The 14,107-nt window shown below is 37.2% G+C and overlaps 1 protein-coding gene across 2 annotated transcripts in view; it reads right to left on the reverse strand.

The window, feature by feature from the left end:
* ZFPM2 (zinc finger protein, FOG family member 2) overlaps positions 1–14,107 on the reverse strand; it is a 309,210-nt gene that overhangs the window by 109,838 nt on the left and 185,265 nt on the right. For both annotated transcript variants that reach the window (XM_054059887.1, XM_054059886.1), the window contains one exon: positions 862–973. In XM_054059887.1, the coding sequence (XP_053915862.1) occupies positions 862–973 (112 nt within the window). The remainder of the gene's footprint in view (positions 1–861; positions 974–14,107) is intronic.

Raw genomic sequence — 14,107 nt, forward strand, 5'->3', positions numbered from 1 at the left:
ATTCACGTCGTCGTTTTTTTGGTGTTTTGCGTTTGGTTTTTTTTTTAAAACATACTGTAATGATACCATAACCACATTTACAAAGCTCTCACAGTGACTGACCAAGCAGTGTGGTGCATAGTCTGTGCAACTATGGACTGAACTCAAGGCTCTTTGGGTTCATTTAACTTTTTCATCTTCAAACAAAACAGATTTTCTATGCCGTAGGTTAGACAAGGCATGTTTGGGAGGCCTTCTAAGAACCCATACTGACTTCAGCATATCTGACAATTCACATAGGACAGAAATGATATGTGTTGCCACTAGCTAATACATTGCAGTGAAGCACCCTCATGTCATGCCACTACACAGAGACTGGAATGTCAGAGGTAACAACCCTGAAATCCAGTTCCAGTTATCTTATAGTACCATGCTGACATGAAGTCTTATCATAGTCCAATCAAGTCTGAATTCTTATAAAACCAGATTTCAGTTAGTAGTCTACTATATAATGTAACATGGTGAAATGCTATCCAGTATGCCCAATAAAATGTCAGAAAGAAGTCACTTTTTTCAAGTGTATAGATTTTACTGATGTTTCCCAAGAGGCACTAACTCTCAGAGAGAAATGGATGATATCTCTTACGTCAGCTGATGTCCTTCAGTATTTAGAAAGCATTTAGTACACTACAGACACCATGTAGGGGTTTTATATAAAAAAATATATATAAAAAGCAAAAGCCGAGCTGGTTAGGAAAACAGTAATGGAAACTTCCACTTTAAGGTGAAACAAACTACTTCATTTTTCTATCCTGCAACAGGTATATTTTTATCTCAGTAACTTGCACAAGAAAGTAGAGAAAAAAATCAGCTTCTGTTTACCTTTGCTGTACACAATGCAGTTGTTTTTGTTGTCTTCTACTCCTTGCCAAGTCACATCCAGCAACCACTTGGGGCCAGCAGTCAGTACCATAGGGACTGAAGCCTTTGTCTTCTGTAGGAAGGATGATAACAAACAGATGCCATTTGCTTGCCTTGATTAAGAACTTGAATAATAATAGTAATAATCATTTTATTTGCAAACAACAAAATCTCCAAACCCATAAGCTAAGGTCTTATTCCCTTGCCTCAGGATTTTTTTTAAGAAGACACAAGCAGTAAGCTTTAGTTCTTTCATTGATTGAATGGTGAAACTATTATCAAGGATTTTTCCGAATGATATTGGATCAGATCTCCAAGATTAAACAGATCTCTGGTGACTGAGAATTATAAAGGGAATGCAGATGACTTTCACAGCACAGAGCCAAGTGTTTAGAAGTGAACTTTAGACACATTGTACTTCATTATCAATGGGATCTCACTATTTCCTGAAACAGACAGGAAAGAATTTAAAGAATCGGTATCCATTTCAAAGATCTGTCCTGGGTAACATTTGTATTATCATAGGAAATTGTTTTGAATGGATAATGGAATTTTTCCCCTTCTGCTAAGTGTTGATGTGTGATTTTACTGTGTCTGAAATAATAGTTGTGTTAATGAGTCACTGCGCTTTGTCTCCAAAAACACTATAAAAGAAGCCGTATTAATAAATTCAAAGGCACAAAAGTAAAGCATGACATCCATTTCACCTGAAAGGCATGCAGGCAAGGAGATGCACATTTAACAAAGCCATCTCCTGCGTATGTTTCAGATCCTATATTTAGAGAATTTGGTATTTGAGGAGATAAGGTAGAGGCTTCAAATTATTAACACTTAACTCCTTTTACTAATGAAATGGCAAAACTCCTATGTGTATTCCTGAGTTTGTCAGTATGTGGCACTGAGATGCCACTTAGACTTCTATCATTCACAGTTCTTTTTCTCTATACAAAGCATGAAGCCACAACAGAGTGTATGAAGTGCAAAACGCACTACAATTTTTTTTTCTTGGATATAATTCTGTGCACGACATTTCAACCTTTTCTAAAAGAATTTGATTAATTATTTTTCTATTCCACCAATAATTCTTTAGTTGGCTCCAGCTATGTTTCATTGCAATATTCTGCATATATTAATATCTTACAAAAAGCTTAAGATATGGAAAATCATATATTTGCATGGACATTCCAGATGCATTGGCCTCATTTAGTCAGTGTCTATGAATGCTCTAGAAGTGCAGCGATATTAAGAGTTACTATTAAACACATTACATTTCCAAAAAAGGCACAAATTATTCATTGAAAATAAAATATTATTTTATACTTTAGTAATATAAGAATAAATCCATAATCTTATACAAGATATATTTAATATAATTGATGATACATCATTATATAAATAAACATGGTAGAATAAGAGATATCGAATGTCACAGTTCTTTGCATTTTGTTTTTTGATCTGTTTTTTCTCTCATACTGCTTTATTAATTTTAGAATTTCTTGCTTAATTTGCTTTTTATATGTCACATTTTTCATACAAACGCTTATGGATAATTCACACTACTGTATATACTCCATGACATTATTTGTCCTCCAGAAGTGCTGGAGAAAACATATAAATAAAGAATGAAATTAATAAAAAGGAACGTAACAGCTAATGAAAACTTCTATTGTAGAAAAGTCTGGACTTTAGTGTCACTTACATCAAAACAGTGTTAAGGCTGCTACGGAAACAAGGAAGAGTGGCTAATCTTCACATAGCTGAGAATCACACCCATATTAAATACAAGCTCTAGCATGAATGTTAGCAACTGTGACTGCTAGCAAAACTGAAGAGGAGGACCAAGACATGCTTCTACCACATGTTGCATTTCTCCAGCTGCCACTTCAGTCAAGCCTTTAACATGGGTTATTTTGCGCTCATATGTGCTCTCTGTTTCTGGTAATCCCAAGGACCATCAAAAAAGAGTGCAATATTATCCAGGCACTGGACTTTTGCAAGCACACCATAAATGGTTCAGACATACAAATAAGTTTTTTTCTTAAGTTGGAGGCCAAGTTTAAAAAAACAAACTAAACCAAAATTCTATCTTTTAAGTGCAGAAGGGATTGTCTATTTAATTTTCACAAGATTTAATACCTATTTCTGGTTTTCTTCTTCACAGACATCTGACATTTCATTGTGTCTCTCCCATCTGTAAGGGTATTATTTGCATTAACATGGTATCTAAAAGCCTCGAATAATATCAGGATTTTCTTGTGCTGGGCAATAGTTTATTATCTATAGAGACAGGACAAATCACATGTCCCAGGAAAGGATTATACTTAACCACATACTGCTGAGGGAGAAATGAGATGCAGAGATACCATTTGACTTTCTCATGGAGATTCTTTTTTCCCTTAGTAGGTGGTAAGCTTAGTCTCAGGCCACCATAAATTTCCTCTAGATAACAAGAGGAGCTCAAGCACATGCCCCATCTCTTCTGATGTGAAGCAGCAGAAGCAGAAGGTAGACTGAACACCAGCAGAAAGGACACGAGTCCACTTTGCTGTCCCTTGTTTACAGGGCTTTTTTTTAACTTATAGAACTACATGGAGGTCACTAAATTAGCTTCCAATTTGGCTTGGCAGTAAAAATTGTAGTCAGTTCAGCAGCTGTGAGTGGTCTCTAGGCACTAGAGATAGGCTGGAGGAGGAACAGGGTGTTCTGTCTCACAGCTCTGCTAGCCCAGAAGAGCTGGTGGACACCTCAAAAGAATTTCTCTCTCCTATAGCTCTGCTCCCAGGCTGCACAGATATGTAAATAAACGTCTTTTAATATGAAAGCAAAACTTCACAAGGCCCTGGCTGCTTGCAGAGCTTGGCAGCTCCCCTAAGGGAGACAGGCAATGACTTTTCTTTGAAGTACCTCACAGCCATATTTCGTGTGCCATAAGATGAGCCAGGACCACCACAGTGGTTCTTGGGGTCTGGCATCCTGCGAGGTTCACATGTTCATAGGAGGTGCTCACCATTAACAAAGGTTTACTCTCGTGTGTTATTTCACAGTAAGAATTGAAGAAAGCCTGCTGATTCAGGAAAGGCCATTTCCCTAAAATGGTTAAAATGAAAAGACCCCAGTCCAAGATAACACAAAGCTATGGTTAAATCAGTCATGCCTTTATCACCTCAAGATTAGACTACTGCAATGTGCAATACCTGAGGCTACGTTTTAAATCCATTTGAAAGCTGAAGCTGGTGCAGAATGCGGCAACCTGCTTGTAAAGCAGGGTATGATGCTTTGAGCGCATCACACCAATGCTTTTTAATCCATACTAAGTGTCTGTGGGATTTAAAGCACTGGTTACAACCTGTGATGCCTGGGACATGTCTGTTTGAAATACCTAATCGAGACCTGTTAGGTCCTCTGCCTCAACTGTATGAGCACAACAGAGATCCACTGAGGAGCATGAAAACCGGGTTTTTGGTGTGGCACAGAAGAAACTCTTGGCAGGGTAACAAGTTCTTCATGACAGCTCTTTACATCTGGGACACCATCCTAACTTGGAATAAGGTTCGTTAATGATCTGGGTCTCAGAATGTACTATGAAAATCATCCTGTAATTCAGAAGATGTATTTGTAACACTGTAACATTTAGTTGGTCCTTACCAAAATAATGGTGGTGGTGTTAGCTATTTCATGCTGTTTGGTTTTTTTTTTACAGTGCTAGTAGAAACACCCCTACCTTAGAAAGGTACCTTTCTACAAAAAAGATTTCTTGATACAGCAGCAACAATAATACGACTACTTAAAAATAAGGCTTAAAAAAACCAACCAAACTTTATTTCTCCCTCCAAAAGTTCTACAAACTACTTACAGGGTTGCAAAACATTCTTCTTAGTGCCTGAGTATAATCATAGAGATCTGCTGACATGGGTGTCCATAAGATGGGAGCATACAATAGTAACTGCACATTTTGGAAACAATGGCACATTCTAGAACCACAATACTGTTCACTGCTCTACACTAGGTAAGTCTGTATTCTATAATTGAGTCATTTTTACCTGAAAACACAATTTCTGCTAATGTCTTCATGTAATAACTAGACAAATTTGACAAGGACAAGCAGGGTCAAAACTGCAATCTCTCAGGAAACAATTAGAATCAGCTAATGAGGATGAAAGAGGTCAGGCAGGCGTCCACTTTTCACTAACCTTTGAAGCAACTGGACAAACAAGGGAGGTAACTCTCAATAAATGTTTATATTCAGTCAAGAGGTTAATGGAGATAAAAATAGCCATCACAGCAGGCCGAAAATAGTTTTGCACTCTTGCTAAAAGGAATCAATGCTGACAAGTAACATTAGATGAGCTTTTCCCTGCAAAGATTTCTAACATATGATGTGTGTGGCCTGGCAGAAATTTGAGGAAACCTCTGCTCTGGAGAGAAACACAGTATGAGCACGTTGTTTGAAATCTATGAAATTCTGATGTCAAATACCTGATTGTTGCTAGCTGTTACTAAGAAGCTGTGCCAGAGCAAGAAACAGGTACTGAGATGATTTTCAGCAAGTCACTGTGACAACCAGTCACAATGCTCCAAAAAATGTTCAAAATTATTTAAGATGTACCATGCATTGAAAAATCACTACATTTCTATCCTTACCTTTTTCCCCTTCAATCAGTACACGGCTCTATAATGTCAAAACTACTTTTTTAATGTACTCTCACCAAAACAGAGGAAAGTTGCTAGAGACTCAAGATGCTCAAGGGCTTTGCTTCTAAAATTGTATTTTGCCTCCCGTGAACAGCTTTTCTTTCCAAGTCTTCTGAATAGCCCGAGTTCCCATAAAAGATATTGAGGATTACCAAAACGTTCTTGTGCCCTTGGAGAAACTTCTCATGCCCTACTGTACAGTTTTACTTTATATAGCCAATTAAAAACAAGACTGTACTGGGAGGGGAGCTGTAAATATACCTCAGGTGCCTTCAGATAGGAGTCTGTATAATGAAACATCAGTTAATACACCAATGGAGTTTTCTACTTTGCAAATTCAATTTAAATTTGATTGTCACAGGGTTGACACACCTTCTGACATGCTGAAACTGCAGAATGTCCTCTCTCAATAGGTTAAGTTCACCTTTGTTGGCCACTATACTCAATACAGCAAAACTTTATAAACTCATCAAACCAGCTGTATTGGGAAGGTCTCCTAAGAGGTCGTTCTGGGCTAACCAATAGCAGAGATTTGCATAGGTCTCAAACTATGCCCAATTAATATTTGTTCTAAGATGTTTTTGAATAAGAAGAGCAGTAACTCTGGTTTATCATCTCACACTTATATTGACTCTCTTAATGTATTTCTGCATCATATAAGCAATTCATTAAAATAACTCCATTAAAACCTAAGACAAGCCCATCCAAACAGCCCAGTGGACAGACAGACAAATTGTTGTCAATTTGTGTGCAGACAACTGGACTGTCTTTCAATTTCCGTAGCTTCCCTGAAAATTCTTTATCTTTTTCCAAGGAGCATTCAGTCCTGGAATAATATTTATCTCAAGGACTTCTCTGGAAATCCTGCCAGCCAAAGCCCACAGTAGCACTTCACAGTGCTATGGTTTTCTTTGCTAGACATGTGGAGACTCACATCAGACTGGAGATGTCAGGTGGTTTTTGGTGCCATGGTTCCATGCTGACAAACATCACCAAATAAAGCCTTCAGCCCGCAAACATCTATTCTGGAATTGTACAATTGCACCAGGATTTCAGTTTTTCACAGCCCCTCGACATGTCTATCAGTGAGATCTTGAATCTTAAACTAAATGCAAGAGAAATCTTTAGTCTTTGTGGTTGAAAAAAAGATATATTTTGAAAACCCAGTACCAATGTAATAGCAGTGAATTTCACCTAACTCTACAGACAGCCTGGGGTAACTGTTTTAGTTATACCTTACAACTTCATGGGATCCCATGTCTCAGAGAAGTGTTCAGGTATCATCTATCAGCTGCCTGTCTTATGGCTAGACGAAGACAGTACATGAACCCGTTTATCGTCACAGATGTAAATGGTGTTCTTGCATGCTAACTGGCAGAAAGAGGACAGACAAACTTTGCTTGTGGTGGATCATGAAACTATTGAACGAGAAAAGAAGGAACAGTCACTGTTACTTCCCAATATCTTGGAAAAGGTTGTGAGGGAAAATGTCCTCATGTCTCTTCTGCCCAGGGCTCTGGATTCCCATTATGTAGCACCCAAGGTTACCATGGCAGTACTGCACCTGCAGACTGGCTAGTTGTGAAACAGCTCGCATCGTTCCTAGTCTACAATGCATTACATTTGGCTATTCATTTTTTTTTTTTTTAGTTTGGGATTCCACTTATCTGAAGAGGGAGTCTCATCAGTGGCGTGGTTTGTTTATCGGGTTTGGGGTTTTTTTCGCTTATAATAGAAGAATTCGTAACGTTCAAAGAGACTATGGCCAAATCAAAGCCTTCAAATATTTGAAAGACAAAAAAGGAAAAAAAAAAAGAAAATAAAAGAAAAATGCTCACAGATGGAATCCCAAAAGACAGCTGGGATTCCCTGCAACTGAGAAACCCTGCTGTTTACCCCAAGAGATCATCACTTGTCAAGTGACAAAACTGAACATACATTTCACCATATATCCACAAACCTAAAGCAGACCAAAGAAAATATTCAAACAAAAAAATATATTGTAAGTCTGTTAATATTTTCCAACACTTGTCACGACTTCAACATCATTCCAATTTTTTTATTAATAGCAAATATGCCTGCTGATGAATGTCCCTAACAAAAATTAAATGTATGCTAAATGTTGAGATAATTTCATGTTACCTAGCTACAAAGCACTTTTCCCAAATGAATAACATAAATATAAATCAAATCTTATGGTAACTTATGTACAAAATAATGTCTATCAAAAGCAATCTTAGATTGTTCTATTTAGTCTGGGATACCCATGCAACCCAAACTCTTCCCCAGAAATAGAAAGGTTTAAAATAATTAATCCAGATTCTAGAGCACTGGGTCCTAGCACCAGGAAATGATATTCTTAGTTGGTGCCGTGATTAGCATAAATATAATTAGGGTATTCTGAAACTTGACAGTGTGAAGTGAATAATCTCTGCCCTGGTGAGTTGACACTGCAGGTTGTATGCCCAACATTGTGTCTTAGTGCTCAGGTATCTGTTGTGGGTATTGAACCTTTCTGCTTTACTGTAAAGTTGAATACTTTGGATAATACTTTTTCAGAGATGACATAGACCTTTACTGATGAAATCACACGACACATAACTTATCTTTAGACAAGATATAACGCAGTGCTGTTCACACACTTTCACACCGAATTATCTGTGCATTTTTCCTAGTGGGCTAACTTCCCTGTTGTAAATTACTGCCTGCCCTAAGAACTGGATCCCCATTTCTGCTAATGAGACCATGATGATATTTGCCCATAAATATTTTCTGAATTCACGTGCTTGAATGTAATTCCTTTCACTTTTGCTAAACATCTTTAGTGTTAAATAGATGAGTACTTCACTCGGTACGGTTCAGCTGCAGTTCTGCAAACACTGAGTTTACACTGGATGTGTCAGGGGACTAAACTCTGGGATAAACCATCGATCCCCGTTAATCATCCGACATTTGCTTTCTTGCTTTGCACGAAGATCATTTGGGCCTGTGGTAGTAAATGTGACAACAGATATTCCAGATGATCAAGGGGTCAATTACAGTGTTTTTTCTAGAAGACATGAAGGCATTTATATTGCATGTGGTTAATTCTGACTGTTCCCGTCGCCCAGCTATTAACACTGTGACTGTCCACAGTGATTGCAGTATACAGAGCTTAGTTACAGTGTGGTCCTAAATAATTTCTGTTTTGCATACTTTTGGATTTTTTCTCTATAGTACTTTTTCTTACTCTGGAATGTATGATTTAAACCATCACTTCCAGAAGTCCCAATTTCATATATTATGTATATTTATCTTTACTTAAGGAATACATTAAAATACAAAAATAAAAAAGGGCATACATAAAGTCTTCTATGAGCAGTTCACTATACAACACTACAGATTAGTTAGTAGTTACAGATTCTGCTTGTTATTTATTATTTTTACTTTGTCTGGAACTGTAAACAGAAATTGTGTATTTTACTTTAGAAAAGTGAATGTTTTTGTTATGAAAGGTGAATAGGGGAAAGTCATGCTTTAGCAGCATTGAAAGATAATATTTTTTTTCATTTCACATTTTTTTCTCAAAACCAAAGAGGTAGAAAAATAAAAGCTCTCTGCTTGTCCAATATTTTTAATATAGAAGCCAGTGTAGCCCTATCGGCATTACATTTCCAGTGATTATTGTAAGGCCTTGATGAAATACATATTTGACACAGAAGTATTGTAATCAGTGGTGTAGGTATTAGAGTGTAATTCTCTTGATGATGCATGACACAATACTTGAACTTCAGTGGTACACACACTGAACACACACACAAAATATTACATATAAATTCCTACGTAATTAATATGAAATAGAACTGGAGAACAGAAAAAGATCTTCTGTTTTTTCTTTCTGATTCTTTAGACTTATCTGCATGCTTTTATTAGGTATTTTTATATATCTTTACCAACAGGAAATATGGTACTTTAAAGTAACAGTGTAAATCCAATATACAATCCTCTGGCCAAGTTTTATATTTGTTAAGACAGCATAAGAATTTAAGATAAAAGTTAAACATGATTCAACAACCAGAAGTCTGTATGTATGACTTTGATTAATTATTTTTAGTTCAAACATCCCAGTTTATCTCATTTTAAGATTATCCTTGACATATTTTGAAATCCTAATGCAGATTTTATGGCCCACACCTATCCCTGATGGTGCTAATGGACTAGACATAATGAATCATTCTAATTTGGATGAAAGGACCACACAACATTGCAGCAGTCCTTTAGAGAATTAAGCCTCAATTCTGATCTTCCAGACTTATGAATGCGGTTTTAGGATTAGGCCGCGTATCTGTACATCTGTTGAGTCTCAAGGGGTGTATGCTCAGCTAAATATTCTGACCTTCCAATGTACTGTATCAAATGTGTGGCCTTGGGATATGAAAGGATTTGATTTCAACTGTATTTTAACGCTGATTTAATATATAGTTATGGAGTAAAACCTAATTCCTCCTTACATCTTCATGTAGAAAATTCCATCACTATTAAGCAGACACCAGGATATTTTTTACCCAGTGAATATGATAGTAACTGGAAGAAACTGAAACATCCATCCAGGATAATGTAAAATCAAGGACAATCTTCTTAGGGATGGCTTTAAAATCAGCTTCTTGTGTCCATAAAAACCAAGTTTAAATTATCCCCTGTGAATGTGTTGCTACTTGGTACACTGTTGCATTATGCATGATTCTTGACCGGTTATATAAAAATAAACTGGAAAAAGGTTCCATTAGAGATCTTCAGTGTTACTCTACACTTTCTTGTCTTCAAGTAATGAGGACAGGAATTAACTTTAAATATATACATATAATATTGATTGAAAAGTTTGAAAATAATAGGAATTTTTGGTTATGCTTTATTCTCTTACCTATTTTCTAATCTATCAAAGGTAGAACATTGTAAAATTTCCTTTAGCTAACTAAACTTTCCTAAGATACAAACAGTTTTTTTATGTAAAATTATTAAATTGTTTGGTTCTACTGAAAACCCCTTCCCAAATATTATCAGTGAACCCCCCCCCAAAATATTAAAATAGATTTCACAAGAAAATGAGTTGAGTAGAAATTAACATATGAGTATACAGTATTTTAGGGGTTTTATTCTTTCTTCCAGTCTGTCAAATGTTGTATAGATTTTAAATAAATAACAATGATATTGGGTAACTAACTGATTGATATGAATATTTAAGAGAAATTATATTTCAAAATTCTATGCTTTTTCATCAATATGATCTTTCACAGATCTGAATTATGGATTAATGGTGCTTACATTTTCTTTATCATTTCAGAAGGCTTAAACCAAGAAGATGAACTGAGCAGAGCATCACCTTTACCTTGCAAGTAGTTACTTTCTTCCCGTTGAAGAATATGTTATACATAATCAGGTCATTTTTTCCCCACTGCTTTAAAAGCATGAGGATTAATTTTGCTGTTCTCACATAAAAATGAAAATGAAGTTCCCTAAAATGCCCAGTGGCAGATTAAAAGGATCCTCATTTTTTTGCAGCTTGTATGACATAGTTGTGTAATGCTGGTCTCATTCAAATTGCTGCAGTGTACTGATGATATGCAGCATGACGAAGAACTGCAACTATGTATGTTTCCATGAAAAAAAGAAGTTTTCAAAGAATGGGTGAAGGTCCTTCACTGGGACTGGAGATAAAGATGGAGAGTCCAGCAGCGGGACTGGTGAGTAGGGGGTTCTGGTTCCAGTAAGACTCAACAAACAGCTCAGATCAGAATCTGAAGTGCAGGAAAACAGCCTGTAGCTTCGAGATTAGCTTTCTCACACTATTCCTGAGTTAAGCCAGTACAAACATCATCATGAATGCATAATTATGATTATGCACTACACTATGCATAATAGATCTTAAAATCTGGAAACAAAGAAGTAGTCTAGGAATGCTGTTTTCAAGCTTTTGGTTTTGAAGACAATGAAGCTGGGTGCAAGAGTAAAAGAATTTCTGTAAGTAAAAACAGCTCCAAGAAAATACATTTTACTTAGAAAATTCATTCAGTTACTTATGAAACATTTACACATAAAAGAAGGGCTAAAAGGGAGATAGGGACCTGGTGTTTTCTTTATAATGTGAAAATAAGAATGAATGATGTCTGAACAGCTCCCATTTAACATATTTTAGGGAACTCAAAAAAAACCTACCCCTTGGAATAAGTAGCAATAGAAGAAGCTGGCAGCTAGGCAAGTTTGTTCTTTTTTTTTTTCTCACAAAGAAATAAATTTAAATTTTTAAATTCTTTGCAGCACTAATTTGTCTTTCAACCAATGTCCATTTCTAGGACTGATGGATATACACAGACTGGTATCCTTAGTTTAGATGATGGCATTGATAAGAAATTGATAATTTGCATAAAGTGAGTGAATGAGTTTATTCACTTTCGTGCGTAGAAACAAAACAGTATGCAAATGATGAATGGAATAACTGGGTACACTTATGACTGCAAAATTTTGGTGTTAAACTCTTGCTGGTCCCCTATCTCCTGATCAATTTATTTCAGGGCAGCAGTGCCGCAGCTCCGTGTTCTCTAATGGGAGCTATAAGCCTCTATTTGGGATCACAAATCCAAGCAGAGGTTCTAAAGTGGAAGTGGGCTGACTTTAAAAACTAGGGAGCATGAAAAAGAACAATAAATTTGGACCTACATCCTAGAAGTCAGGTTAATTATTAATTTTTTTCTTTCTATGAAATGAAAACTCTGAGTAGTAATAACAATGACACTGGTTATCACTGCACTGCGAACTGAATTACGTGATTAGAAAAAGACTTGACTGTTGGCTCAGACCAGCTTGACAAATAATGATTTTTTAATTCCAAAAGGTAATTTTTCCTTGAAGGCCCTTCCTGGTTCAAAGAAAATCAAATGAAATCCCTTCAGCTTCCAATAAAATTTTTCAAATCAATTTTCAGGTTTCAAATGTTCCTACTACTTCAATATCTCAGTGACGTCAATAAAAGGAAAAGAAAGCCCCTCTTTCAGTGCATGTGTTTTGGAGCCAAGAAAGCAACATAACACCATGAACAGCATCATGAAAAATCAAGAGCTCTAAAAGAGAAAAAGCTATAGAAACCAGCAGAATCAGAGAAGTCCAGGCTATCAAACCAAAAAAGTTAGTAAAACTTTATCCCAGAATTTCTCTTCTTGTCACAGTAATTGGCATTAAAATGCTGTAGTACTCCAGCAACTCTGCTTCAAACAACTACCACATATCACTTGGCACTAATTGGCAGCAGCTGTTGAAGGCAGACTTGAAGCTGGCACCCCAACAGAGCAGTTTTTTTCCCTGCTCCCAGGAGATATGGGCCTCCAGGTGAAGCGGGAGGCCACCACCTGTGCGGGGCACCCATCTCACGTGGCAGCTGCCTGGCTTGAGGGTCACTGCAAGCTCAGGCCGGCTAGCACCCCTCTATGGCAGTCACAAGCCTCCTCTGTTTTTAAGGGAAAGAAATGAGTAGCTGCCTGATTTTAACAAGCTCAGACCCCATTTGCACATTGAAGGGATGTGTCCACGCCCGCAGATCCTGACAGCTCCTGCTAATTCTGAGAGGAACACTTAGGTGATGGATGCTCGAAAATCTGAGTTTCTTCACTCCTCCACCACGGAGGTGACCTCTGATCAAACTTTCTTTTGCTAAGCTGTGGATGACAAACCGGCAAACACAAGCTGTGGCATCAAACAAAAGAGGTAGAGCTCAAATCTGGCACTGGCTGCGGCATGGCTTTACGGTCCAAATCAGCAGCTAGAAGGAGAAAAGGGATGCTTAGGTCCAAGTGCTTCCGCTGCATGCAGCACAGGCGACATCGGCCTCTGCTCATTGAAAGTTCAAGTGAAACTTGATTTACAGCCACACCTTGGGTGGACAAGCACTGGAAGAGCAGGGAGAGATCTGGACAAAGAGTGATGGGAGGTGGGGGCGGGGGGCAATGGGTTTCCTTAGTATTATAAAAATGCATCTTATTCTGTTTTTAATCAACGAACCTTATCCAGCAATCAAGGCAGATATATAATAAGCTGAGCTACTCTGTAAATCTAAACATTCCCCACAAATAGAAAAGATACAGCCTGAGCTCTCTGATTGTTACTACGGCAACTATCTAAAATGAAAATCTTGTTAACCCTTTGCATGCTGTAGCCACCCATGCATCACTGTTAGCTGACTTCTACGCACTTATCTCTCCTTTTTCCCCCCTCAAGAAATTCATAATTGTACTGCTTCACAGTAGTTATGCTCTGGTTATCCTATTTGGGACTGAAAGGACTGTGATAGGTGGCAGTTTCGTATGTAGAGCTGAGTTTTGTTACTTGCTCATTACTGGAATCCAACTAATAAAACACAACAGAAAATACCTAGATTACTCTGCAAAGCCTGGGATGTTGATTAAAACCTTGACAACAGGAATGGGATGCTTTCTAGTAAACTCCACCACTGCCTTTTTTTCTTTTAGTTATGAAATGTTTTGACTGT

Source organism: Cuculus canorus, chromosome 2, assembly GCF_017976375.1.
Source record: "Cuculus canorus isolate bCucCan1 chromosome 2, bCucCan1.pri, whole genome shotgun sequence".
Classification (NCBI taxonomy): Eukaryota; Metazoa; Chordata; class Aves; order Cuculiformes; family Cuculidae; genus Cuculus; species Cuculus canorus.